Here is a 27,004-nt window from a genome sequence, read left to right on the forward strand (position 1 = left end):
AGTAACATTCAAGGAGTCTATTGTATTTTTCGATAAACTGAAAAAAATTGGTTTTAAGCCTGTCAAATACGAGCATCCAATGTTTTGAAGCAAATCTTAGTTCCAAGTATATCTTTTCTGTCACATTTTTCTGGTTCCTCTTGATAACCAAGGCAATCTTTGGTTCTTTGAACTGTTTCCGTGGAAAAATCATTGACATGGCCAAAATTGTGTGGCTCTGTTGGGACTTAGACACATTCCTGAAGTGGCCCAGGGAAATTATTTGGGGGCAACACTTAGAGAGCTGGTCCAGTAGAGATGTGCTAAGTGTGAAAACTGAGACCCACTCAGATGTTTTGGAGACTCCCACATCCTCCCTCCACACCCAGCCCGGGTGTGCCAGAGAAGAGGGGTCTGGCAGCCTCTGACTGGGGGCTGGGGAAAGTCCGGGGAGGCATGGCTTCTTCCCCTTCCTAAGACATGTCCCTTCCCTGGGACAACTTCCCTAAGCAGCTCCTTTTTACACTCCTCCAAAGTCAGGAAGACACAATTTCTGAACAAACCCAACTTTTTTCCCATGTCCTTTTCGTCCTATTTCTACCTCAGGCCCTGGGAATCACCATCCCGCCTGGCTGGTGAGAAATTCACGTTCCCAACTTGGACGTGGCTGTGGACACACATTGCTAATGTGTGTCCCACCCTGCACTCACCTCAGTGCCCTGGCTCCAGGCTAACCTGGAGTTCAGACCCACACTCATCTGGAGGAAGGGGGTCATTGCTGACAAAACAAAAAGAAAACCCTGCAATTGATTAAACAAAGGAACGCCTGTCCTTGAAAGAGATCTATGTAAAGCATTCAGCACCTGTGCCCTCCCTGAAAGCTGGAGGGTTAGCAGATGTGGTTTTCATCCTCAGGGTTAATCACGATGATGCCCGACTTAGAGAAGACAGACAGACGCAGCCCACTTTCTTCAGCCCTCAGCCCCCAGCTGCTCTTGGAGAACGCTCATTGCCCAGATCCCACCAGTGTTCTTGCAGTATTAAAGGCATTAAGAGATTTAGTGACAAAATTATTTGAATTGGCGGTTTTTTCTCTCCCGTTCTAAGTGTTACTAGTTTTCCAAGTTAACTTTGTGCACTTAATGTCTATGATTTCATATAATCCCACACTAGGACTCTTCCTTTACTGAGAAATAAGCCTGTTCATCAATAATAAATAATCTCGGTTTATCAATCTGCTCCCAGTTGTTCAAGGACTCTAAACCTGGGAGGGAGACTAGGAAATTAGCCAGAACAGAGTTCCCATGTGTAAACACTGACAATAAGTACTCTGGCTCCAATATTATGAATCCCTTTGGCATCGCTTGTGCTATGAATCAACACCAATTTATCTGGAGTCATATCACTTTTCCTCCAGAAAAATTTTATATAATTCGGAAACAAAGTAATATACTGTACCATTAGAGGGGAGCAGAATCCAGCCAAGGATTGTCTGTATCACTAAGGAGAGCCGTGCCATGTGCGTAATTAATCCCAGCTATGGAGGTGAATATCCATTTTTGTAGCTATGGGAACTTAGGTCTCTGAGAACCAGGAAGGGGTGTCAAAAAGACTGGCTCTGCCATCGATAAACCATGTGACGAGTTACTGAACAGAACTAAACCTTGATTCCTCATCTATAAACTGGAGATATTAATACCTACCACTCTTACTTCATTTTGCAAGAATAATTATGTGCATATGTGGTTACATGCACACACAGAATATAATGATATTTGCATTTTATTAGTATTCACAACTTTAACTTCTTTTAAATTTTCCTATTTAAAGCAAAGCATTGATTTTCTTCAGTTGATGCTTTTTTTCCACTTCACTTGGCACATGACCTTTCCACTAACTTATAAAATCAGTCATAAAGGACTAGAAGGGTTAAGAGAATTGTACCATATAAAAATATGCCATGTACGCTCAGAGTGACCAGGCTTTCTTCAGCCCACGAACTCACAGATACTAACAGTCACCGGGAGTTTCGTCACCAAAATGAGTAATATATGTGGAAAGCTCTGCCTCCTGATGGTCAAGCTGCCAGTGGGTGGCTCCTGAGTGCTGGATGCCTCTTGATTGAATTCTAGCTTGACTGAGATCTGAGAGGGGAACATTCAAACAAGAGAGCCCCCTTGAGAAATCTCCTGTGTTTATTGCCTATGAAATAAGTAGTATCCTTTATTTTTTTTCAATTATTTTATTGAGGTCATAATGGCTTATAACTGTGTAATTTCAGGTGTACATTATTGGTTATCAGTTTCTGTATAGACTGCATCGTGCTCACCACCAGTAGTCTAATTTTTATCTATCACCATATACATGTGCCCCTTTATCCCTTTCTCCCACCCTCCCAGCCCCTTCCCCTCTGGTAACCACTTATCTGTTCTTTTTATCCATATCTTGGTTTATCTTCCTTATATGAGTGAAATCATACAGTGTTTGTCTTTCTCAGTCTGGCTTATCTCACTTAACATCGTACCCTCAAGGCCCATCCATCTTGTTGCAAATGGGACAATTTTGTCTTTTTTATGGCTGAGTAATATTCCATTGCACATATACGTATCACACCTTCTTTATCCATTCAACTGTTGATGGGCACTTGGGTTGCTTCCATTTCTTGGCTGTTGTGATAATGCTACAATGAACGTAGGAGTACATAAATCTCTTTGAATTGTTGATTTCAAGTTCTTTGGATAAATACCCAGTAGTGGGATAGCTGGATCATATGGAATTTCTATTTTTAATTTTTTGAGAAATGTCCAGAAACAAGCAGTATCCTTTCTTATATTAACTTTTCTGGTTTTGTATTTTCATGACATTTATCAGCATTTCTTCCTATTTGCTAAACCACAGCAGATGAAAAACATGGTTGTAAAAGTATGTTCCTTTAGAAATGAAGCCTCTCCTGAGTCACGGCCTTTCTCTCCGTGCCCTCTGCCCTCCTGCCCCGTCAGACCCTCAGCGCCCGTCACTCAGCACAGCTGTCATTGTCTCCTGCCCTGACTTTCAGTCTTCTCCAATCTGTCTCACCCACCACCAATGCCAAACACACATCTCTGATTAAATGTTTTCCATGCTCGTAAATTTTATATGTGTTTTACCACAATTAAGAAAAAAAGCCTTCAGAGATGCTCCAGTCTTTACTAAACCAAGCATAAACTGATTTGAAACTTGAGGCCCTGCGTAACATCCGCCCTAGGACGGCTTTCTGGCTTTACCCAGCACGCCCCCACACGTGCCCCCTTGGTTTCCTTGTTGTGGGAAATGCCCGCCCTCTGTCTCCCACCCTCCTTCCCTTTTCAAGCTGTAGCCTGGTTCAGGCATTATTTCCGTTGTCCTTCCTGCGGGCTTCCCATGATCCTCTTTGCCCCCATCTAGATCTGCAGCTCTCTCTTCTGAATGTGCATCGTGGCCTTTATCTTCTTTTGCCCTGACTAATGTTTATTCTTGATAATGAGATCCCTGCAGGGGGTTGTGGTTTACCTGTTTCTCTCTGTCTCACAGTGCCAAGCACAGGGCCTTTTATCTAGAAAGTATTAGTCAGTATTCCTGATTTCAACTAAACATTTGTGTGCAAATATAGGAAGTATGATTAAATGTATGCATATGGAATCAAAACGATTGCTTTATAATCAGCATGGGGATGTTTGTACACAGAAAATTCAAGACTAGTATTCAGACCAGCAGAAGGTCATGTAAATAGGGAACACATCTCATTTCTCGTGACCTGTGGAGCCCAGGTTCCAGGCACTCTTCATGTGATGATGACTTGTCTGAGAGGTTTCCAGTCCAGTGGGGGAGAAAAACCTGTGGTCATTTAAATGTAAAAAGCCCTGTTACTCCTGACTACTCTGGGGAGGCTCGTAGGGGGACGCCTGATTCAGCCTGGACATAGTTCAAGTGGTTGGACCACTGGGTGAGTGGAGGGTCTGAGTGGACAAGCAGATCTGGACACCGGAGAGACAGACAGGGCTGTCTGATCATTTTGAGGAGCATGTTCTTTCCATTACAGGCAGTCATTGAAGGGGAAGGAGAGGAGCCATCTGAGTTTTAGAAACATTCCTCAGAGGGCAAGATGGACAATGAGTGGAGGAAAGCAAGATGGTGGGCAAGCAGGAGACCGCCTCAAGAATTCAGAGGTGAACTGAGTGAGGCAGGCTTAAGTGAAAATGGGAAAAACAAGAGAGTTTGAGAACTTGGAGACTGAATGCATGAGAAGGGATGGCTCTAGGGTGAGGGGGGCTGGCTGGCCTGCCCCCTCCCCACCAGGAGCCCAGGGAGGTCTCTCCACTTACTCAGGCATCCAGGCTGCACCTATAACAACTGCCATTAGGGGCTCTGTACTTTTGTTTAACTTTCTGCAAATGGAACTGGCCTTCCTTACAAGATAGGTCTATGAGTCGGCTTTTAGCTATTCTGCTTTCAAGCACAGGATCAGGAATGCATTAGAGAGGAGCAGTTAAGATGAGAGTAACAGAAGGGTTAAGATACTTAACTTATCCAGGTCTGTTTCCCCTGAAAATGAGACGTAAGATAATAAGAGCACCTATTCCACAGAGGAGCTGCAAGAATTGAAGAAGTTAATGCGTGTAAATTGCTCGCGCAGGCCCCTGCATAAAATAGGTGTTCAAGACGTCAGCTGTTATTGTCGTTTCCCTGTGTTAGCCTGTTGACTGGAAGGAGGAGAAAAAGGTAAGGACGCATCAGCTCTTCTGGAATACTTGCTACACTTGCAATAGGGGAAAATCTTCCCTTCTTAAATATAAACAAGGACACTTCTCAGTTTAGATGCACATTCTATACTAAATTGGAAGAAATTGCTTTGTCTTTTTATAGGAAAATCTGGAAACTCTGCTCTTATATCCAGAGTGACTTCCTGTGATATCCATTCTTTGCCTGTGTGCCATTCCCCTCTGGGTCATTCTCAGAATTCAGAAATTAAAGGGGCAGGCAGTTAAATGGCTAGAGAGATGGAATATTTAAGTAATCCTCTGAAAGTTTCCTTTAAGGAAAGTTAGTCTTTCCTTTTGGAAGGCCCTTCAGAAAACTCACTCACTAGCACAGTTTCAACTTATTCGACTCTCAGGGATATTTTTTGGTGAGAAAAGTTGGATACGGAGCTGGGGTGGGGGGATGGGGGGGAGAAGGAACTCAGAGGCTGCCAAGCATTTGGGTGATGAGGAGAAGAGGCCTGAAGCAGTGAAAGAAACTGATTCTCCAAGCCAGGAGTCTAGAGAAAGCGCCTTCCGCTGCAGACAGGGCGCCAACTGCGAGATGGGAACTGGAGATCCCAACAGAGCAAGAGGAATAGCAACAAACCTCTGTAATTAGTGATCTACTTTTGTATGAGACTTCTCAGCTCAGAAGAAATAAACACTTCACAGGTTTTGAGTCACTCAGAGCATTGAGGCGGTGCATGCTGTGGACACAGATGAGTAGGAGCCCCAAACTTGCAGAAGTGACCCCAGAGAAGACCAGGATGACGCCCTTCTCTGTTCCAATATTCACGGGGAAAAAAAGGGGTTTTTTATTAGTTTGTAAAGGGATTAAAAATTTATTAACTAAATTCAGATGAGCAAAATGATGCATTGTTGTTTTAATTTTCCGTAGCACGCCGCACCTTGTCCTGAAGCACTCATTTCTAGGTTCTTGGTTTGGGTTGGGGAGAGATTTAAGCTTGTGTTTAAAGTTAACTAAGTATCTCATTTTAACAGTGTTCTTTTAGGCTGACTCAGCTTCTTTGGGGCAAATGCTTCATCCCTTGCCTGTCTCCTTTCCAGGATGCAAGGGCCCTGGGGTTACACACAGTCTTCAGGGTCAGTCTGAGGTTCCTGGGGCCGCTGTAATGCAGTACCGCCAACTGTCTTGTATTAATATATTCATCTTTATACTAACTCGGTCCTAAAATATCGTGTTTGGTATTTTTTATGGAGGAGAGGGCCCTTGAAGGCAAAGTGCCTAGGGCCTATGAAAGTTATAACGTGGCCCTGGTGTTGGGTCTTCTTGTCAGAAAGCATGCTAGACGCATTCAGTTCGAAACGCTGAAATGAGCTCATGCCAAAAGAGTTAAATCCTCAGTTACCCAGAAAAACATCTTTTCCAGGCAGATTCATTTTCCCAACATGCCCAGGACTCACAATAACATATTTTAGAGGAGAGATTAATGCATTTGCCCCATAAAATATTTTAAGTTCCCACCGTCTCTGAAACAAAGCGCACAGCATGATGCCAAGAGAAAATCACCGCCAGTACGGAGAAAAATTCATTTGCTTCAAGGTGCTGCAGGCTCTGTAATTTGCACCTTCTGAAGTGGAAACAGAAGCGCCATCAACATGTACAGGCAGCTAGAAGAGTAGAGATGATAATAGGACTAGAGAATGTACCCAGCTGGGAAAATAAACAGACAGCTCGCACGGTCGGAGCTGAAAATGAAGGCCCCCAGCAAACATTGCAGCAAGAGTCCCTTGTCCTTTGTGAAAAGGAAAATGAAAAGCAACAGACCTCTGAGTCGTAGAAGTCACTTGATTTAGGTAAATTAGAGACAGATGCAGGCGTGGAGTCTTGCTCAGATTAGCTTCAGTCTTCCTTATCTTCCATACTTTGCATAGTTCAGACTAGTGCCATCAGGAGTAATTCACAATTCACAGGGGGATAGCTCTTCAGTTAAGTGGATTATCTGGAAGTTGGAGTGGTAAACATCTGCACTTCCTCCAACTGTCTTTTGACGTAGTTTCGAGCGCGGTGGCCATCTGCTGTACACAACCTGGTTCATTATCGCTGCCTTGAGCAAAATAGTCTATCCTGAACTAAACACCACTCTGGGCTTGTTCTGTTCACTATATGGGGCAGTTTCAGAAGCCACCTCCTAGATTAGAATCTAGACTCTGTCTTTTCCTTGACTCAACCACATCTCACTCCTAACTCCTAAATCACTTATAATTAAAAAGCCCTGGCATCTTTGAGCTTGAGTCGGGGAGGAGGAAGGAGGGTGCCTGCCATTCCCAGCTGTGCCCTGTACAAATTGGCAGTGAAGGTGATGGGGGTGGAGTGGGATTTCCAACTATGGAAATTAGGTATTTGTTTCTCCTAACCTTCAGGTTGGGTCCAGGCTATCATTTCAGGATCTCAAAGTCCCTTCAGCTCAAGATCCTGTCATCTTATGTATAGCCACCCCTTTCCTCTAAATGCCATAGGACACATTGGTCAATGCACCATTGGTGTCCTTACCCAAATTAATAAAATAGCCTGGAATCATACCACTAAAATTCTCCACTAAAGCCAATTTTCAGCGTTGATCAAACTCTACCCACAGTTCGTTGTTCTAAATCTACCTTCAAAATATTACTCTTACTATCATGAGCCCACACAGACCTGTTTAGGCCATGAAAATGTCATGAATGACTTAGTAAAATGCTTTGCCGAAAGGTAGATAGCCTCTGTCACTGTTCCCCCAAGCTAGAAGGCTATTACTCCAATCTGAAAATAAACGAGTTGGTTTTAGAGATACAGCCAAGAGAAAGACCTTGGGGGCAGAAACGCACTCACACGCCCCCAGGCCTGCCAGTCCGCACCAGGACTCCATTCTTTTGTGGCATCCAGGGCAGTTACAATGGTAATGTTCAAATTCATGAAATAATTCACTCCTGGTTCAGGTTCAGCCTCAAAGCATTTAGGCTTTGTTTTCTGAACATTTCCTATGTCTGGCTCCCAAGATTTGAATTCTTTCTTATGTTAATCATATAACATGGAGAGCAAATTGAGGGAACCCCCCAGGACGCTTTCTGGCAACAGCTCTCTCTTTCCGTGTGTGCTTGACAGGTCTCATAGCCTGGGAGAACCATTGCGTTCAACCCGGCCTCAGTGTCCAGTCCTAATGCTTTATGTGTTTGCTTTCATGCGATCTTACCCTCAGAGGATATTTTCTCTTGAGTAAGGTGGCTTTGGAGGCCTCCTGGGGTAGGAATTACAATGTAAGTGAGAACAAAGGAAGGAAACCACTTTTTATTTTACTGAATCATTCAGTTTGACATTATCTGAAAATACAAGTTTGTTAACACACTTTTCCTAGCCTACACTTCTTTATGGTGCTCTTGGCATATGTGAAGTCAGCTCCCTTCTCCCATCCTTTCGCAATTGCCTCCAATTTCTCTGCTCCCTGGGGAGTCAGCTTCACATGACCCTGGGCTGGTCTTGGCTGGAACACTCTTCAGGGGTTTGAAGAATTAAGGAAAACACTTGAAAGCTGAAACTCGGTCTCCGTATACTGTTGGCTACAGTTTAATAGGGCTTTCCAAGCCTAAAGAAAAAGTTTTAGCGGAAGCAGGGCACACCCAGAAAGAAATTATTTTTATGTACGACATTTCAGTTTGGTAATTTTGTACCTAGGATTCTATTCCTGCAGCTAACAAGTTAAAACACAAAAGCAAGAGCCGAATAAAACCCAGTAAGAAGCAGGTCTGTTCATTTCCAGCTCATGGGAAACCCAGACCTCGCATTACTGTTCTGTTCTCCAATAACAAATAGGTAGGGCTCGAGGCTTAGATTTACTACGACCTTGAGAGGTAAACTCACACCCGCATTTTTAGTGACGTAACTCCCAGCCCCCAGCTCTGTGGTTTGACTGACAGGTCCGTCCATTTTTCTGAAAGGTCTTGTTCCTTTCAGCAGAGCCTGTTACTCTCAGCCTTGAAAAATCAGTGGGTGGCAGAGGACCGAGGCTGCAGAAAAAGGGCACCAGGCTTTCTGTCCTACGTCTGACAACTTGAAACACTCAGGAAGAAGTGGAAAATCCATCTTTCAGATATGTGTGCTCTGTATGATGCCAAATGTCTGGTGTTTTGGAAACATCTGAGGGATCATATTTTCCCCTTTGTATAGTAATCACAACTGTGTTATATTAACCAGCAATCATAGTAAGTTTGCGGTTTTCAGCCTAGAGTTTAGGAATGGGAAGGACAATTTCAACCTCTATATATCCCCCAAAAGTTCAGGGATTGTACTAAGTTTATACAAAAAAAGTAATACTTTATCTTTTTGCAAAATAATGTAGTAAGTTAGCGTCTTCACATTAAGACATTTCTTTTTATTGTCGTTTCTGGAGAAAAAAATCCAATTTTATTTTATCAATCCTTAGAAAAGAATTTACAAGTTAAAATGTAGCAGAGACAACATACAAGGCAAGAGGATTCTGCTTCTCCCAGCAGATTGCCTCTTTATAATTGACTTAGCATATGTCACAGGTCAAGAGCTATTTGAATTATGCCTGCATATTTTAATCCTGCCTTCCTTCATAAGAGAGAAAAGCGTATAATAAAAACAATGAAATTTCATTAGTGTCTTTCTTTTAGGGATTAATAAAATGCCATAATACATAATTACAAACATCAGTTACATATATGGATTTAATTCTAGTTGTGCATCTTTTGAAAGGCAGCTGGTCAGCAAGACATCGTTGATCAAAAAATTTAGCCGGTAAGAGCAGGAAGCTGACATTGAACCTAGATTCCAACATTTCAGTGCCCTGCCTACTGTTTATCACTGGATCATGTTCGAATTGAAGAATGAGGTTTATTTGATTTTATTTTGCTTTTTTTGATTAACGCTCTTGGCTTTTTTGGTTGGGTTTTTTTTTTTCCTTTTTCAGTTTCTTTTGATTGTGGTTATGTCCCACTTATTTATTCCACTGACCCATCCAGGCTCCCGTCCATACAACTACGGCCAAATGGGAAAGTTGTATCCAACGTAATGATCCACGTGCAGCTCTTGTCTCAGTTGAGACCCAGGTGCTCAGCCCTAACGCTGAGTTGTGATGTAGGATGGCAGCCAGCCCAGTAGCACCCTGGTCTGTGTTCAGGTGCTCACCAATCTCACTTCAGTCTGATTTTCCAAGAATTATTTAAAACTTTACCCAGGCAGTGATTTCCAACCCACTTCCTACTTATTACGTTAGGTCCAATCTAACCACTGCTCCACGCTCGAGGCCCATGGAGGGTTTATAGCAATGGGTATTCAGCATTAATAGATAAGTGCCACTTTAAGAGCGACACCACGATATTTTCAAAGATGAGTACGTTTGCAGTGAGATAGATGCAGTTCCAGGTACTAGTACTTCTGGAAATAAATATATTATGCTCTGTTGGATCTGAATTTGCTACTTCCCCTTCCTCTTTCAAAGCCACATTCCGCATCTATTTACACCATGAAGCCAACGAACTTCGGCCCGCAGTGAGCTTTGTGGCACCTGTATTTCCACAGTGCTTGGCCCCATCCCACACAACGAAATTGCCTGGCAGCCCGTTTAATGTGCAGTCTCAGCTGTCGTCATGCATGCACTCACTGGCTGATTACTTTGTACAGGGGGCTATTTGAGACATTGCAAGGAACACGAAGACAAGTACCATTCAGTCTCTGCTATCAAGGAAACTGTAAATCTAGCAGAGCCACAAATTCAGGTCTCTGGCCCGTACAGAGAGGGAAGGAACACACCTGGTCCAGCTAGTTAGAGCCGGGAGCGGAAGCTGGGAGGAAGTCATTTGGAGTTCTCTCTTTGAAAGACTGGGCACCTCTGATGTCCTAAAGTGATGGGTAATCACAAGTACTAAGTGACAAGCAGGGAGGAGGGTAGAATTCCATGTGATGGAACAGAGATGCTTAAGGCTTAAAAAACAAGGGGTTTGGAGGAGCGCCATGTTCCTCCACAACAATGTTCCCCAAAGAAGAGTCATTTGAGGACCAACAGCTCAATTGTTGCCATTTCCATTTCTATCTTTTACTGTTATTTACTTAATATTCTTTAAAAGGACTCATCATTTTTACTTAAATAGATTTATGTTAAAAGAAAAGTGTTTATGGTAAAAGGAAATTTCATAGTATGACCATAAAATGAAATAGCAGTATTGCTTGCTGTGATGATAAGGTAACGTTAAAAAAAAACGTACTATAGAAATATTATGAAGTTCAGTACCATTGCCTGCTAAAGCATCCAGGTCTGAGGTCTGGTCTCTCTTTGTTAAAAAGGGAAAATAGTTGGGGCCAGCCCAGTGGTGCAGCAGTTAAGTTCGCACGTTCTGCTTCAGTGGCCGGGGGTTCGGCGGTTCAGATCCCAGGTGCGGACTTAGCACCGCTTGGCACGCCATGCTGTGGTAGGCATCCCACATATAAAGTAGAGGAAGATGGGCACAGATGTTAGCTCAGGGCCAATCTTCCTCAGCAAAAAGAGGAGGACTGGTGGCAGATGTTAGCTCAGGGCTAATCTTCCTCCCACCCCCCAAAAAAAGGAAAATAGGAAGTATTGGTGTGGTGAAAAAGACAGGCCAGCCCCCAAGTGAGCCAAGCTGAGACCCTCTCTTTGAAGGATTGAAGAGACTTGAGAATAACTTCCTCAGCTGTGATCAGATGTTATTTAACGTCCAGTCTGTGAATTACCTAGAGCCACCCCCAGTGCCACCACTGGGACATATTCCCCCCAGAAGCAGAGGGATGGAATAGAGGGGGGGCTGTGCTTTGGGGCCAGGTATACCTGCAGCCTCTGCAGAGAAAAGCTGAGAAACAGGTCTCATTGACATTCTAAGACTTTTTGGCTCTGTTTCGTAAAAAGTAAAAACTTAAGTTCACGGTAGTTTCATATTTTATAAAATCACATCCTCCTAGAAAAAGAATACTGATAAGATACTCTAAAAAGTGTAAAACATAACACAAATGAGCTGATGAATAGAACCCCTGGGATACACAAGAAGGATATGTCGATGAATTTCAAAGGTCTCAAAGGGAAATGGGGAATCTCTTTGGAGGAGTCGGCATCTAAATGTTTGGCTCCAGCACAGTCCTGTGGCCGGTGGAGCTGGCTCTCTTCTCCTCGTGTTTCTCGCTCAGGTGCCCTTTTCTCTTTTCATTTCTCCCAGCGCTCCTGGCTGTCATTCTGTGTTCAGCCCCTGAAGGAGAACAAGCCAGGAAGGGAGGCTAATGCACTGTATGTGTAATTGCTGCCTTCTCCTTAAAAGTGTTGTCATGAGCATTTCATTTTAAGGTTTTACCCAGAATTGTGTCAGTATTTTAAGTGGGCTATTTTCTATAACCCGTGTCACTATGAATATAAGACATTAAAGTACTAATTACAGCTTGAGAGTTTAATTTCTGGAGCGACTGAACTGCATTCCTAAAATTGGCATTCTTTAGAGCGGGTCTCCCCCAAATCACGCCTTGACCAAGACATCTCCACACAGAAAGTAGTTTCTTACAATAAATCGTATTTTAATATTTGATTTCCGTATAAGACCAGTCCAATCAATTTTACAGATTAACATAATTTACTTGTAGTGAGCTCAAACACACTAAAGTGATAGCTTGACTGTCTTTCATTAGACGTTCTTAAGAATATGGATTTTTTTCCATATTCTGGAAACAAGTATTTCCAGAACTTATTGGTGCTTTAACTGATGCTGGCAGAGCTTTGACATCGTTCATGACATTTCTGAAAATGTTATTATTGGCTCAGTCACTAATGAAACAAGGTCTTAAAGCAGCCTCCTCACTATGCCATTTCTATAAAGAGTCACTGACAAGAAATGCCAAAAATCCAAATGAATATAAAAACAACATAGTATAATCTATTTTTCAGAGAGAAAATGAGAATACAAAACATTTGATTCTCTGTTTTTTTATATGAAACATAAATGTTTCTTCCTTGGCGAAGCCTTCACTTCTCTAAGACTCACTTTTCTCATCTGTGAAGCGGGGAGAAGCCTGCCTAGCTCAGAGGGATATTAGGAGACAATGAAATACTGCATCAAAGGTACTAAACACAGTACCTCGCACGTGTACCAAGTTTGGTTTGTAGTAGACATTCTTAATATTGTTATTATCACATGGCCCAGAGTTGAGACCATCTGGAGCTGAAGAATCAAGAGCATCTATTGCAATCTTGGCCCCCAGGGGAACGGATCTCAGCCGAGAGTCTTCAGAAGCATATTGACTAGATTTGGAACGCTGTCCAGATGGCAAAATACTGGTTCTGCTCTCCTGGGCATCAGAACCTTTGTTTTGGTGACCTAGTCACCTTCAGAAAAGGTGAAACATGGGGGAATTTCCCCAACAGAGAGAAAACACAGAAAGGGAGAAAGCTGAAGAAGAGAGAGCAGAGAAAGGCAGCAGCGGTCCTTCCCCCAAGGCTGGTTCTTGCAGCCCAGCCCCCAACCTTCTGTGCATTTAGCCAACACTTGTACCAATGCTCTCAGCCCTTCTCACCTCTCCTCTGGACCCTGATCCACCAGCAGAACCCTCTTCCTGGGGCTCCTCTCGGCCATCTGCCTTGTGCCTGTCATCTCAGAGGCAGACTCTCAGGAGAGGACAGCTCTTTAAGAAGTGGGGACCCCACATTAAGTTGGGAACCCTCAGGTAGATACAGCTTTGAAACTGCTCATTTTCTGTGGTGTGCTAGGGAAGCCTGCCCTACTTGAAGTCTAGAAAACTGTGCCAGGGATCATATGAAATGAAGCTGGAGTCAGAAGTTCCCCCCCCCAAATTTCTAGTACAGGAAACAAAACCCCCACTGATTTGCTGTCGATTATATGATGGCTTAGCAAAGGGCAAGCAGGTGCTGGCTAAGAACAAGATTCACGTCCACATCCATGGCCTAACGCTGCCTCAGCCTTATGGCAGAAAGAATCCTCTTAGCCTGGGCGTTTACAGGGGCCTGAGGGGCTAACGTGATCACTTGCTCAGAGCAATTGCTAGGCTACCACTAGCATTGTCTTCCTAACACAGTTCCCATCACAGTCCTCTGCAGCTTAAACATCTTTAATCTTCCTACTGAAATGCAAACATCTTAGCACAGCATTCAAGGCTCTTCCCAATCTGGCCCTGAACTCTGACCCCATCACGCTCCCAAAGCTTCCAGAACATAACAAACCTCAAAACAAACTCAACCTGGAGCTCCCTTTCCTTTCATCCTCAAAACCTAGTTCTACAAAAGATAACGAGCATTGGTGAGGGTGTGGAGAAATTGGTGGGAATTTGGAATGCTGTAGTCACTATGAAAAATGGTATGGAGGTTCCACAAAAAATTAAAACAAGAACTACCATGCGATCCAGCAATCTCCCTTCTGGTATGTACCCAAAAGGATTGAAATCAGGGTCTCGAAGAGATATCTGGATTCCCACGTTTATGGCAGCATTGTTTACAATAGCAAAACCATGGAAACAACCTAAATATCCATCGATGGATGAATGAATAAAGAAAATGTAATATACACATATAATGGAATATTATTCGGTCTTAGAAAAGGAAATTCTGCCATTTGCCACAATCTGGTGAAGGAGGACATTATGCTAAGTGAAATAAGCCAGATGCAGAAGAAAAGACTACGTGATCCCACTTGTATCAGGAATCTAACGGGGTCAAACTCACAGCAGCAGAGAACAGAACAGTGGATGGCAGGGCTGGAGGGGAGGGGAGCTGGGAGGTGTTGGTCAAAGGGTACAAAGTTTCAGGTGGACAAGAGAAAGAAGTCCTAGAGATGTGCTCTACAGCAGACTGCCTATATTTAACGATACAGTAATGTATACTCAAAAATTTGTTAAGAGGGTAGATCTTATGTTGTGTTCTTATCACAAAAAATACCCCAAAATACCCAAATACCTCTCCTGAAGAGCTCTCCAGAACCCACACAAACTTGCTCCCCTGGTTTACTGACGCCTCTGATAATTTTACCAAATACGTGGTTTGTTTCTCAGCTCAGAAAATCGTAGTAGTTAAGAGTCTCTGCGGCCAGTCCGCCTGGCCTCAGTAGCCGAGGGATCTTAAGCCTCAGTTTCCTCATACATTCCATGGGGACACTGATACCCCCTTCTCCATCAGGTTGTTCTGGGAATTAAATGTCTAATTTGTGTAAAGCATCTAGCACATTTTAAGGGTTCAATAAATGTTAACTCTAGTTATTACACAGCATTTGTTTAGTTGTATTAGTTGGTTGTTTCCACGCGTGTTTCACCAGCTAGGTTGTGAGCAGCTGAGGGTAAATCCCTGTATTTGTCTATCTTCCTGCTACTAGGTGGTCAATACCCTGATGAATTAAGTTGAACTGAATTGAGGTCCCACCAGAGGGCAGTAGCTTCCAGCCCCAGCATTCTTCCTCTGGAGCCCTGCTCCAAGGCTGGACAAGCTAAAAACAATTCTCCGTTTATGGGCAAGAAACAGCTAATGGAGCTGAGGTTGTTCCCAATTTCCTACCACCAAGTAGCCATTAGTTCTGGTGCCTCGACCACAGATGAAACCAGATGGGAATTTGAGGAAGCAGAGAGCTGAGGTCTTCCTTCCCACCCTGGGAACAGAGTCACCCTGAGTCTCCTGGGTCTGAGGACGTTTCAGGGGAAGGCAGATCATTGGAGGGAGGGGAGAGAAACCAAATACCTGAACTGTTTGCATGGAAGGCAAGTTGGTGAACCTCAAACAAGGAATTCTGAAATTAGACAAGGAGACAAAGAACGAATCATTGGGTAGCCTGCAATCATTGAGAAGAAAGCAAAGGAGAAAGAGGGAAACAACCAGCACAGGTGTCAGGGAGACCAGAGCCTCTTCCTGGCCATCAAGGGAAGCCTCAGGATACGTCCTGGCTGTGGGTCTTTGTTCACGGTCGCAGGTGCTTCCTACCTCCCATCCTAAGTGGAACATGCTCCAGCTGAAAGTCACAGACTGAAATTTACTGCAGAAGAAAACTATGGAGAATCATTAAGTAAAATTTATGTACTTGTCTAAGTAAGACCCTATGAGAACCCCCAGAATTACCATTGTCTTCACTGTCCCCATTGTCACATCTCTTCTGTTAACCAAAATTCACATGGGACTAGTACAGGTAAGTCATTGGACTGATTCTTTAAGGTGATGACCAGTTTATCCACTTCTTCTGCCCCCAAGGCCTAAAAGCTCCCCTTTCTACTGATTTATGCTTTAATTAATGGGGAGTAAATTTTTATACAAGACTACGTCACCTGTGTTCTTTCCCCAATGAGAAACATCGCCTGCTCTGAATTCCATTTTTTAAAAAAGTAGATAGCCTTCTGTTTTCCAAAGTCTCTGTTTTTCACAGTTCAACTGGAAAGGTAAAGAGCTCACATCCTTGTCCTTGTATTTCAAAGATTACCGTCATGTTAACACAACCCTCCGTCCAGAATACAAGCTGCTGTGTTCCTCTCAGAGGTGCCCGTCACCTGGGTTTGTAGCCCTGCACAGTCATTGCCTGTATCCGTGGTTCTCAAGCCTCAGCAGACATCAGACTCACGTGGAGAGCTTGTAAAAACACAAATCCCGCATTTCTAACAAATTCCCAAGTGATGCTGATGCTTCTGGTCCAGGAACCACACTTGTGAGAGCCGCTGATCAGAAAGGTCCGGAACTCCTTCAGCATTTATTTCTGCTGGATAGATTCTAAAACCTGGGGCAGGGGCTCAGAAAGACACTTGCTTTTCCTGAGTTGAGTAGTATGACAATGTGTGGTTGTGCTTATTGTACATTGGAAATGCCTCTGCTCCGACTCACCCCTGATTTGAATGCTAGATTAGGAAGATGTTGAGCTTACAGACTAGGGGGAGATGGTGATTTGTAAATGCATATGTATGTTTGGAAAAGACATGTATGAGTTTGGAGAGTTTCCTGACTTCCAAAGATCCATCAGATACTAGCTGGGATTCTGTCAACCTCAGAATTCCAAGGGGACTGGATTCTGAAGAAAGGAAATGCCCAATTATAGGCTATGGGAACTCTTTTTCTTTTCTTTTTTTTTTACAAAGAATTCTGAAAAAGAAAATAAGAAAGAGGTACAAAATGGAACATAATTTACCAGGAGGGCTGAGCAGGTGGCCTTGTTCAAGGTGTGTAAGAGAGAAAGAGAAGGAGAAAAATCGATCAGAACCAAGTGAGGGTTGTCAGTTTCAGCGAAATCTCAAGTATCTGGAAGGCAGTTGTGAGTGTATTTTGTTTTAACAAATATAGCCTTGTCCGCACCCCACCACGTTCTTTAGTACCACAGAAGGTTCTTTTACAGTGAAGTCTCCAGCCCTAAGCCTTATCGAGTCATTAATATTTCATCTAAAGGAATATAACATCTTCAACTGAAACCTAAGAGTAAGATCTGGACACAAGCATTCAAAGATGAGGTATGTTACAGCTGGAATAGAGTGCGTGGGAAAAGACTGTTATTTTCTCTTTTTCTTTCAGAAACAGGGAAGATTGACCAAGAGATTCACAAATACAACACCCCAGGATTCACTGGGTGCCTCTCCAGAGTGCAGTTCAACCAGATCGCCCCTCTCAAGGCGGCCTTGAGGCCAACGAACGCCTCGGCTCACGTGCACATCCAGGGCGAGCTGGTGGAGTCCAACTGCGGGGCCTCCCCGCTCACCCTCTCGCCCATGTCGTCCGCCACCGACCCCTGGCACCTAGACCACTTGGATTCAGGTAAAGTGTAACGCAGTCTTGCTTGGGCAGATTGCTTTATTTCTTTAAACCTCAGTTTCCTCGTCTGTAAAATGGGGTGAAAAACAGCACCTGGCTAGGAATGTTGTTGGATGGAAGATTATGAGCACGAAGGCATGCACGAGTGCAGGGTTCTTGGCAGAGTGCTTAGCACACATCAGGTGCTCAGAAGTTACAGCCGTCCTTCTTGCTCAGTGCCAGAAGGAAAGAAGGGAAGGGAAGGGACGCGGAATTCTTGAGTCTTCTTGGTTCAGATGGAATTATGCGAGGCCCGAACTGATGTCTGCAAAGTGCCTGTCGGAAGATCCAGTCAAATCTCTGCCTCGCTTTTGCCTTTATGACTCTCACTTGCAGCCCCGAAGTCCAGGCTCTAATGTCAGGAGAAACCATTTACCTAAAGCACTACAAAGATTCATCTCCCAGCACGGTGTGGTTTTTAAGAGGTGCATTTAGGCTTACAAATCCCACTTCTACTGCTGATAAGACACGTACTTTGAAAGCACAGGCTAAATTGAAAGGCTGTAGCTGTTGGCTGCAAAATTAATTGGATGCAAATTCAGTGTTCTCATAACACGAGTGGTGGCGAGCCTTTAGTCCTGCTCCTCACTCTGTGCAAGCTGACCTTGAGGAACCCAGGGAACCTCTCTAAGCCTCTGCTTTGTCACCCATAAGGTGACAATGTGGGGTGTGATCCCTAAGTGACCTTCAAATCTAACATTCAGCGGGTCCCCAAAGCAATGTGGGATGTTGCTGATGCTAAAGATGGGAAGAGAAAGAGGTGGGAGGCAAGGTGGTGGTGGGGCCTGGGTACCAATCCCATCATTGCCTCTCACCGGCAGGTTTCATAATCGTTCCTCAGTTTCCCCATGTCTGAAATGGAATTAATAAGACCTAATTCATAGAATTCCTCGTGAGACAATGTATTTAAAGCACTTAGCACAGTCGTAGACAGGTAGCAAGCTTTAAAAAGGCTTAGCTGCAATAATATTAACAATGTGGTTATTATATTAGACACAATTTGCTGTGATGCTTGAAGGTCCAGTAAAGCCTTCCAATCCCCCCCCCCCGACCTTAACTGCTCATTTGTAACAGTTCGTCACGTGAACGTGGTACATTTGATTGCTTTATGCGTATTCCAGCCCCGTGCATGGGATTTATTGTCTTCAGTGCAGTCTCATCATTGAGAATCCTTGCTAGGATTTGCGCTGCAAAGCTTTGTAAAGCTTCAAAAGAAGCCAAAATTGCCCCGTTGTCAGAATAGCCAATTTACAGACTAAACAAGCAGCTTTGTTCCTCACACATGGATTCCTACAACATGATGAGGGGTGCTGTGTGCCAAGGGTACTTATCAAGAATTCCCTTTTATGAATATTGTTAGGATTACACAGCAGGCTGGTTTTTCCTCATGCACAGGCTTAAACAAAGGAAAGCATTCCTAATGCTGAAAGAAAAAAAGTAGGAATGAAAATATGAGATGAGAAAAGACTTATGTCAGGGCTACACAGGAACAAAGATTTCTCAGATAAATTTTTCCAAATACCAGAGTGGATGGAAATAAGGCATGATCCATGAAACACACGTCCTTCTGCTGCATGAGGACGCAGGTACCCGCTACAGGAGGCCGTGAGCATATTCGGTCTAAGACGGCCGCCGAGAGACGAGTTTCAAAAATATCTAGATGCGAATTTTTGATTTTTTCTTTTAGCGATTTGACTTTTCTCTTTTAGGTGAATAGGAACATGAGAGAGAATAGGGAGCAGGGGGCTGGACAGGGGACAGAGAAAGACATAGACACCAGAGAAGGTTACTTAATAGCAGCCTCCAGTGGGTAGTCTCAGGGAAGAAAAACTTTCCCCTCTCAGGTTCAGTAAGTGGGGACTGCAAATCAAGCTGATAAATACAGGTTAACAGGGAAAAATGTTTATTCCTATGCATATGGGAGCTTACAAAAGAAGTAGCTGAATAAATGGCTAAAATTAGAGCTTCTATACCTTGCTTAGTAAGGAAAAGGGAAAGGAGAAAAGGCCTGTATGGGAAATACAAATGGGTTTCTAAAAGAACAAAGGAGAGAGAGGACGGCTTGTGATAATGCTTGTTGATGCAGGTGTGGGTGGTCTCTCTGTCTTCCTCCAGGCCGTAAAGCTCCCCTGGAATGGGGATTCATGGTAGGTTTTCTCTTGGTCTCCTTCCTGGGATTAAAAGGCACTCAGAAGAGGGAATTTATGGCAGCTTCATTTCTCAGAAGTTTCTACTTTTAATCAGATAAGAGAAACTCCAGAAAGACTTCTTTCTGCATCTGGTGAATCCCAGATGTCCCCAGTTTAAAAGAATCCTCATGCCCACTCTGGGGTTCTAGGTGGGTTGCACATCGGCAAGTGCACCACAGCTTTTGTGAGCTGAAGTTCATCATTCTGAACGCTGATTCGAGGGGTTTGCTTTGATCAGATCATCTTTCCTGGGTGCATAGAATAAGAATCCTCATCATCAGATGATCAGAAACAAAACAACAGTGTATACATCAAGGTGCATTGCTAGCTCTAAATCATGTGTTACTTGAGTCTGTGTAGGTAGAGGACAGGAAGAAAATAAAGGTGAGAGCTAATGAGTCCTGGTTTGAATAGAGGATGTTTGAAAGTAGATCGTTTCCTCTGGTATCTCGGAGAGTGTGGACCTCAACCAACAGCACGAGTATCACCTGGAGGCTTGTTAGAAATGCAGCATCCCAGGCCCCCGCCCCAGGCCCACTGAATCAGCATCTACATTTTAGCAGGATTCCCAGGTGACGGATGTGCGCATTCGAGTCTGAAAGCGCTAATCTAGCACAGTGGTTCTCAAGCTCAGGTGACTTTCAAATTTCCTGGAGAGCTTTTGAAAATCCCAACATCCAGGCTACCCCCCAACCAAATTCAATCAGTCTTCTTTTCTTTCTGCTCCCTTACATTTCCTTCTTATATCTTAGATGATAGCAAATGATAAAAACAAAAAATATATTTCAAGATACAGTGACTTCGTGTGATATGATCCTTTTCCTCTCTTGTGACACTACTGACTGAGCTACTCCTTACCTCTCTAATGCTCTTCAAGCCCTGTCACTGTTCTCCAAAGTGAGGGACACTTGTGTTAGTCAGGCTGTGCACTGCACAACTCCAGGGGATGCCACTTGCACTGCAGTCTATGGCTCCTGGGGCAGTGCAACATGGTAGTCTTGACAGGGAGTCACCAAATCACTATGGGAAGAAAATAGACGTGGCATTACATAATGTGGTTATTTCCTCTCCATTTCTCTTTCAGTCCTTTTAACTTTGTCGAAGAGAAAGTCTCTGTTTGGTCCTGGTATGCCATTAGCATCTCTCCCACTCTTTGCTAAGGAGAGATCGGGCTTCAGTTTAGAGGCTGGACAGGCAATAGAATTACTCACGAGGGTTTTGAAGTTTCATCAATGCATTTATTTAAATACAAAATTGGATCAATTTAGTGAAAATAAGTAAGTAAATAATAATTAGATTTTACACGGATATGGCAAAAAATGTAAAGGTGATTCCCACGCAACTGGAGTTTAGAAAACACTGGACAGCATGACAGGATTATCACGAACCGAAGGGCCTAGCAGGGGGCCCTAAGACTGATATTTTAGAGGGGAATGATCAACAAAACTATGTGGATTTGATTTAAACCAATTCTGCCTACAGAATTGGAAACATCCTATTAGAAACATCCGGTCTGTCTTTTTTCTGCCTGGTTTTTCCCCCTTTGACAATAGGTGCGGCCTGTTTCTGAAGCTCGTCGTCATGTCCTTAGGCACATTTTTAGAACAGTAGTTACCAGGTAGAAGGAACAACCTCCAGCCCTGGGTTCTGGCCTATTTGAAGGTCGCAGAGCACCAGACAAGTGTGATTTGCTTCTCAGAAACGTGGGCTCTGTCATGTCCTTAGGCACATTTTTAGAACAGTAGTTACCAGGTAGAAGGAGCAACCTCCAGCCCTGGGTTCTGGCCTATTTGAAGGTCGCAGAGCACCAGACAAGTGTGATTTGCTTCTCAGAAACGTGGGCTCTGTTTTCTTTCTTGGTCAAATTCAGGACCTCCTACTTCATTGGAATGGCATGGATTTGCCAGCAGAAAGACAGCTACAGATGGCAATGCACATTCTGTAAAATGTAAAAACAAAACAAACACCAGAAAAAACAAATCCGAGGGTCTGATGCCATAAATTTCTACACCAAAGAACAACCCCAAACTGTACATCAAGCCATTTTACGAGGCGTTCGTGTGAAGCCTTGGGTGTTTTTTTCACATTCATGATATTTGTTACAGAATACATCATACTAATGGCCACATCCTTTTTGAAATATCATTAAAATAGACAAGGCACTTTAGGATGTAAGATTTCGTTTCCTAAGGACTCTTCTAGTTATAAAGATTGTAACTAGTTACTGTTTCACAGGACTTCCAGTGCTTCCAGGTAATATTCTCAGCACAAGTTACATGGTAGATGACGTGGTGCATACCTCCATTATCCCCAAGGACATCGCTCCCCAGAGGGTTCCTGGAGAATCAGCCTCTGCAAGGTGCTGGCGGTTGAATTCATAGTATCCACTGTCACCTTGAGTTATCTGGCCCCCACCCTACAGCTAACTGTGTCCCATCCTGAGAGGCTCTTAGCCAGGAATGCTTACAGCCCCTCTGAGAGGGAAATGGGCCAACGTGGAAAATCCAGAAGCACTGAGCAGAGTGGAAGGCAGTTAACACAACCCAGTTCTCCTCTTGCCCAGATCCAAGGTCAGAGGTTGTCAGGAATCCAGGGGGATCCAAACCCAAACTTGTCCACTGGGTTCACTCAGGTTCGCAGAGCAGTTGAAAAAGCAGCCGTCGTAGGAATATGCTTCTTCTCCAAACTAAATCAGGAACTCGATGAATATGGAACCTGGGATCACTTAATGTAACAACCCCATGCCCCAGTTAGGTTCCAGACTGTGCAGTCCGCCGGGGGCCTGTGCACTGAGTACTAATGCCTGCACCCCCACTGTTTACCACTGGGAAGAGGGAGTTGATTTCTCAAGGCACCCACACCTCTATTGCTGTGATTTTTGATGACTTGATTTCTTGCCTATATTCCAAATTTCCTTTCCGCTATCTGAAGATAAAATATTTTTTATATCTTCACGTGCAAAAGTGGTCTGAATATCAGGAACACTTAAAAACTGCATATATCTATTCCCTTTCCTTCCTAATTACAAGCTGGTAGTTGGTTTTCTTTACCACCTGCAAGCACTTAATCTTTCCAGCTCTTATCATTATATCTTAATTATTTCTGAGCAGATCGCTTTTTTCATGCTTATGCTAAGATTGCGTGATTAATGTGTTTAATCTCTGTTACCTAATCTTTTTATTGTCTTCTGTGTCTTTTGTACTCTTCAGTGACCGACACAGTACATGTTTATTCAGGTGCAAAGAGCATTTATCATCCCCCCTTTCTAATGTGTCCTTTTACCACAAATGACGCAAATTCTTCTTTTCTGCAAAACCACCAACATGTTTATATAGCTCAAGTCAAATTTAATATTAGAGTTACAGATTTTTGATCTAAAGTCATTTAAGTTGTTCCCATCTTTTGTTTCCATGATGAATGGCTTTGTACACATGATTTTGGTGAGTCAAAAGATGTGTTTCTTGGGGCTGGCACCGTGGCCGAGTGGTTAAGTTCACGTGCTCTGCTGCAGGCAGCTCAGTGTTTCGTTGGTTCGAATCCTGGGCGCAGACATGGCACTGCTCATCAAACCACGCTGAGGCGGCATCCCACATGCCACAACTAGAAGGACCCACAACTAAGAATATACAACTATGTACTGGGGGACTTTGGGGAGAAAAAGGAAAAGAATAAAATCTTTAAAAAAAAAGGTGTTTCTAATTTTGACAGTTACTACATATCACCCCTCCAATGATGCAGTACCTCGAATCCAATGAAGTATGAGTGTCTTTTTCCCCACACCCTCCCCAACACAGCACAGTATTCTTTTAAATTTTACCATATTTTATTTGAAAAATGAAATTTTATTGTTTTAATTAGGATTTCATTAATGAGTGAGATTGAATATTTTTGTATATATTTATGTCAGTTGTATTTATTTTTCCATGAACTACCTGTTTATACTCCTTAACCAAAGAATTATTTATAATCTTTCCTGTTAGTTTGTTGGTAATTTACTACTTGTACAAATTCTTTATATATTAAGCAAATTAGTATTTTGCTACATGTTCACGTTTTCCCGGTTTGATCTCTATTTTTTGATATTATAGGGGTTTTTTCCCCATGTAAAAATTTCTAAATTTTACATGGTGAAATAGTGTCTTATGGCTTTTGCATTTTGTGTCATGCCTTCTCTATCCAGAAATTCTTCAAAAAATTACTCCAGGGGCCTGCCCCATAGCATAGTCGTTAAGTTCGGCACGCTCCACTTGGGTGGCCCAGGTTCATGGGCACTGACCTACACTGCTCGTCAGCCATACTGTGGTGGCAACCCATGTATAAAGTGGAGGAAGATTGGCACAGATGTTAGCTCAGGGCTAATCTTCCTCAAGCAAAAAGAAAGATTGGTAACAGATATTAGCTCAGAGCAAATCTTCCTCAGTAAAAAAAAAAAAATTCCACATTTTTTCTAATGATGTTTTTGTTTTATTTGTAAGATTTATGTATTTACTCCACTTGAAATTTATTTAGGTAGAACGAGTAAGGTAGGAAGTCACTTTTTTTTTCCAACTGGCCAGCATATTTGTTGAGGTTCCATCCTTTTTCCTGCCTTTCTCGTATTGAGAATGGCCTTTCTGTTTGAGTCCACCTCTGGACTCTGTGACGTGTTGTGTCGATCTGACTCTCCATGAGACGGCAGCGAGATGTGATGATGATTGAGCTTTTATAGCAGCAATTAATAGCTCATAAATCTAATTTCCCTTTCATTCGCTTTTTTCCGAACTTTTCTGTCCTTGCACATTTACTTTTCCCATGTGAATTTAGAGTTTCAATCCCAAATTTTATTCAGATTGTCTAGAGTTTTTATTGAGATTGAATTTTATGTGTAAGTTAATTGCAGGATAATTGACGTCTATATAAATAATATTTTCCTGTCCAGAAAGAGAATTGTCTTTCCACTCATCATGTCTTCCCCTCACATTATACAAAACTCATATGAAGATAACTTTAAAACATTTCCTGATAAATTAATTTCTAAGTCGTTCCTCTGTTTTTGCAAAGCACAAAATCTAAAAGCCATAAAAAAACCTCCCTATGTGAAGGTCAGCTCATTTGGCACCTGACTACGTCAGCGAATCCTTCACAGTGGCGCCCAGATGAGTGTTTAATTGAATATAATTGGGAGAAGGTGTGTGCACACCTGGGGTGGGACTCTAAGAGGGCCATCTTAGAATTCTGCCTACATACATACAGATCTTATATGTGTGTATATCTTTGGGATTCTTATATGATAGCTGAAGGATTCCTGTTTTGATAAGTTTTATCAGGGTTAGATGTTGAATAGTATCTAATGCCATTTCAACATCTAGGGAGGTGACGTGTGCTTTTTGTTCTGTGATAAATTAGTAGGATGAATTGTGGTAGTAGATTGCCAAATAGGGAACCAAGCTTTCATCCCGACCATTAACCACACTTAGTCATGGTGAGGCGTTCTCTCCAGGTATAACTTAAGTTGTCGAACTAAAACTTTGTTTAGTTTAGGTTTCTTTGTTTTTTACATCGATAATTCTTAGGGGAGACAGGTTTGTAGCATTTTTTTACCTTTTTTGGGCGGGGGAGGGTTGCAGATTTGGGTTTTAACCTTCTGCCAGCTTCATAGAAAGAAAGCAGAAGGGGCCACACAGCAAGGAATGCGGGAGGCCTCTAGGAGAGCAGTCCTGGACGGACCAGAAAGGAAACTGGGACCTCAGTCCTACAGGTGCAAAGGTTGAATTCTGCCAACGACAAGAATGAGCTTGGAAGCACATTTTCCTAGGGCCTCTAGACAAGAACTCAGGCCTGCCCACTCCTTGATTTCACCTCCTTGCTGCCTAGCCACACCATGCCAGACATCTCCATTACTAACTAGTGGAATAATTCACGTAAGTGCCATCCAAACATTCACGTGCTTAGAATCACCTGGGGAAACTAATGAACACAGATTCAGCAGACCAGACCAGAGACAGGATTTGAGATTCTGCATTTCTAACAAGCTCCCAGGTGATGCTGCCACTGCAGGCCCACGGACCACACTGAGAGTGGCAAGGATATAAATAGCCTTGGAGCATTGCCTGTACCTGGTGAGTTCGGCAGACTTCCCTGCAAAGCCACTAGAACCTACTGGGTTTGGTGGGCATAGCTCTTTGACAACTCTCTCGATTTCTTTTATGATAATTAGTTTAATTAGATTCACTTTCTCATCTATGACAATTTCTGTTACTTTATATTTTTCTAGAAATTCATGCATTTAATCTAGGTTTTCAAATTCATTCCCATATAGTTGAACAAAATAAGTTTCTATAATTTCCATTCTCTAGAAAATTTCACATTGGTATTTTTGATACTATAGATTTAGGTCTTCCTCCTTTTCTTCTTGATTGGATTATCTAACGCCCCCCTCCCCACAAAGGAACTGGCTCTGGATTGATTGATTCTACCGTTTTTTCCTCTACCCTTTGCTTTTACTTGACTTTAAATTTTTCTTGCTGCTCTTTAAGTTTGTAATCTGGATGTTTAATTCTCTTGTCTTCATTTTTGGTGTGTGTGTGTAACATCCTCTCACAGAGGAACATGAACCAAAGTTAACAAATCTAGCACATTCCAGATGCGTTGTCTTGGCATGAATACTTCTAACTCGACTTTTATCTAAGGGACCTGAGAAGTCTTTAGAGACTGCCTTAAGTTGCCACAGGCTTCCCACATCTCTGAAAGAACAGATTTGGCCGGCCTGTGTTTTGCAAAGCTGTGGGGGCCGTGATGAAGAAAGGAGAGAAGAGCGAATCATCACTTAAGCGGCTAAAAGTGAGGCGATGGGATTTGAGTCCCCTCCAGCCCCGCCCTCCTTCCCCACCATCCTCTCCACACTTGCTGTTCTCTGGTGGCTCCAGAGGCCTGAGCGGGTCACTGGGCTGCTTCGCTCGAGGCTTCTGTTCTTTCCTCACCAGGATCATTCAACTCTCTGAAACTCCGCTGTGAGAAAATCAAAAGGGGCACAAACGTCCAGCTTTGGGGCAACTTCTGAGGTCCTCGTTTCTGCCGTTGTGTGGGCCTCTCTTTCAGTCCCAGTTTTCCTCTACCTCTGTCTTTCTTTCTTTCCCTTCCTCCCTTACAGTAGATTTTGAACCCCCAGGACGTTAGAATCCTGTCCCAGTCCCCTCTGCTCTCCACCCTCCGACCCCACCCCACCTGGTACCGCGCTCAGAGATGCGGCTCCCCCCGGGCTGTGCCTGGCATCCTCTCAGCTGTCATGTCCGTCACGTGAGGCTGGCAGAGTGCAGCATAACACAGG

At 43.3% G+C, this 27,004-nt stretch overlaps 1 protein-coding gene across 1 annotated transcript in view; it reads left to right on the forward strand.

Moving 5' to 3' along the window:
- The window catches only part of CNTNAP2 (contactin associated protein 2), a 1,879,249-nt gene that overhangs the window by 1,831,220 nt on the left and 21,025 nt on the right, over positions 1-27,004 (forward strand). Inside the window, exon 22 of the mRNA XM_070265133.1 lies at positions 17,234-17,473. Coding sequence (XP_070121234.1) covers positions 17,234-17,473 — 240 coding nt within the window. The remainder of the gene's footprint in view (positions 1-17,233; positions 17,474-27,004) is intronic.

This window comes from Equus caballus, chromosome 4, assembly GCF_041296265.1.
Source record: "Equus caballus isolate H_3958 breed thoroughbred chromosome 4, TB-T2T, whole genome shotgun sequence".
In the NCBI taxonomy this organism is placed as follows: Eukaryota; Metazoa; Chordata; class Mammalia; order Perissodactyla; family Equidae; genus Equus; species Equus caballus.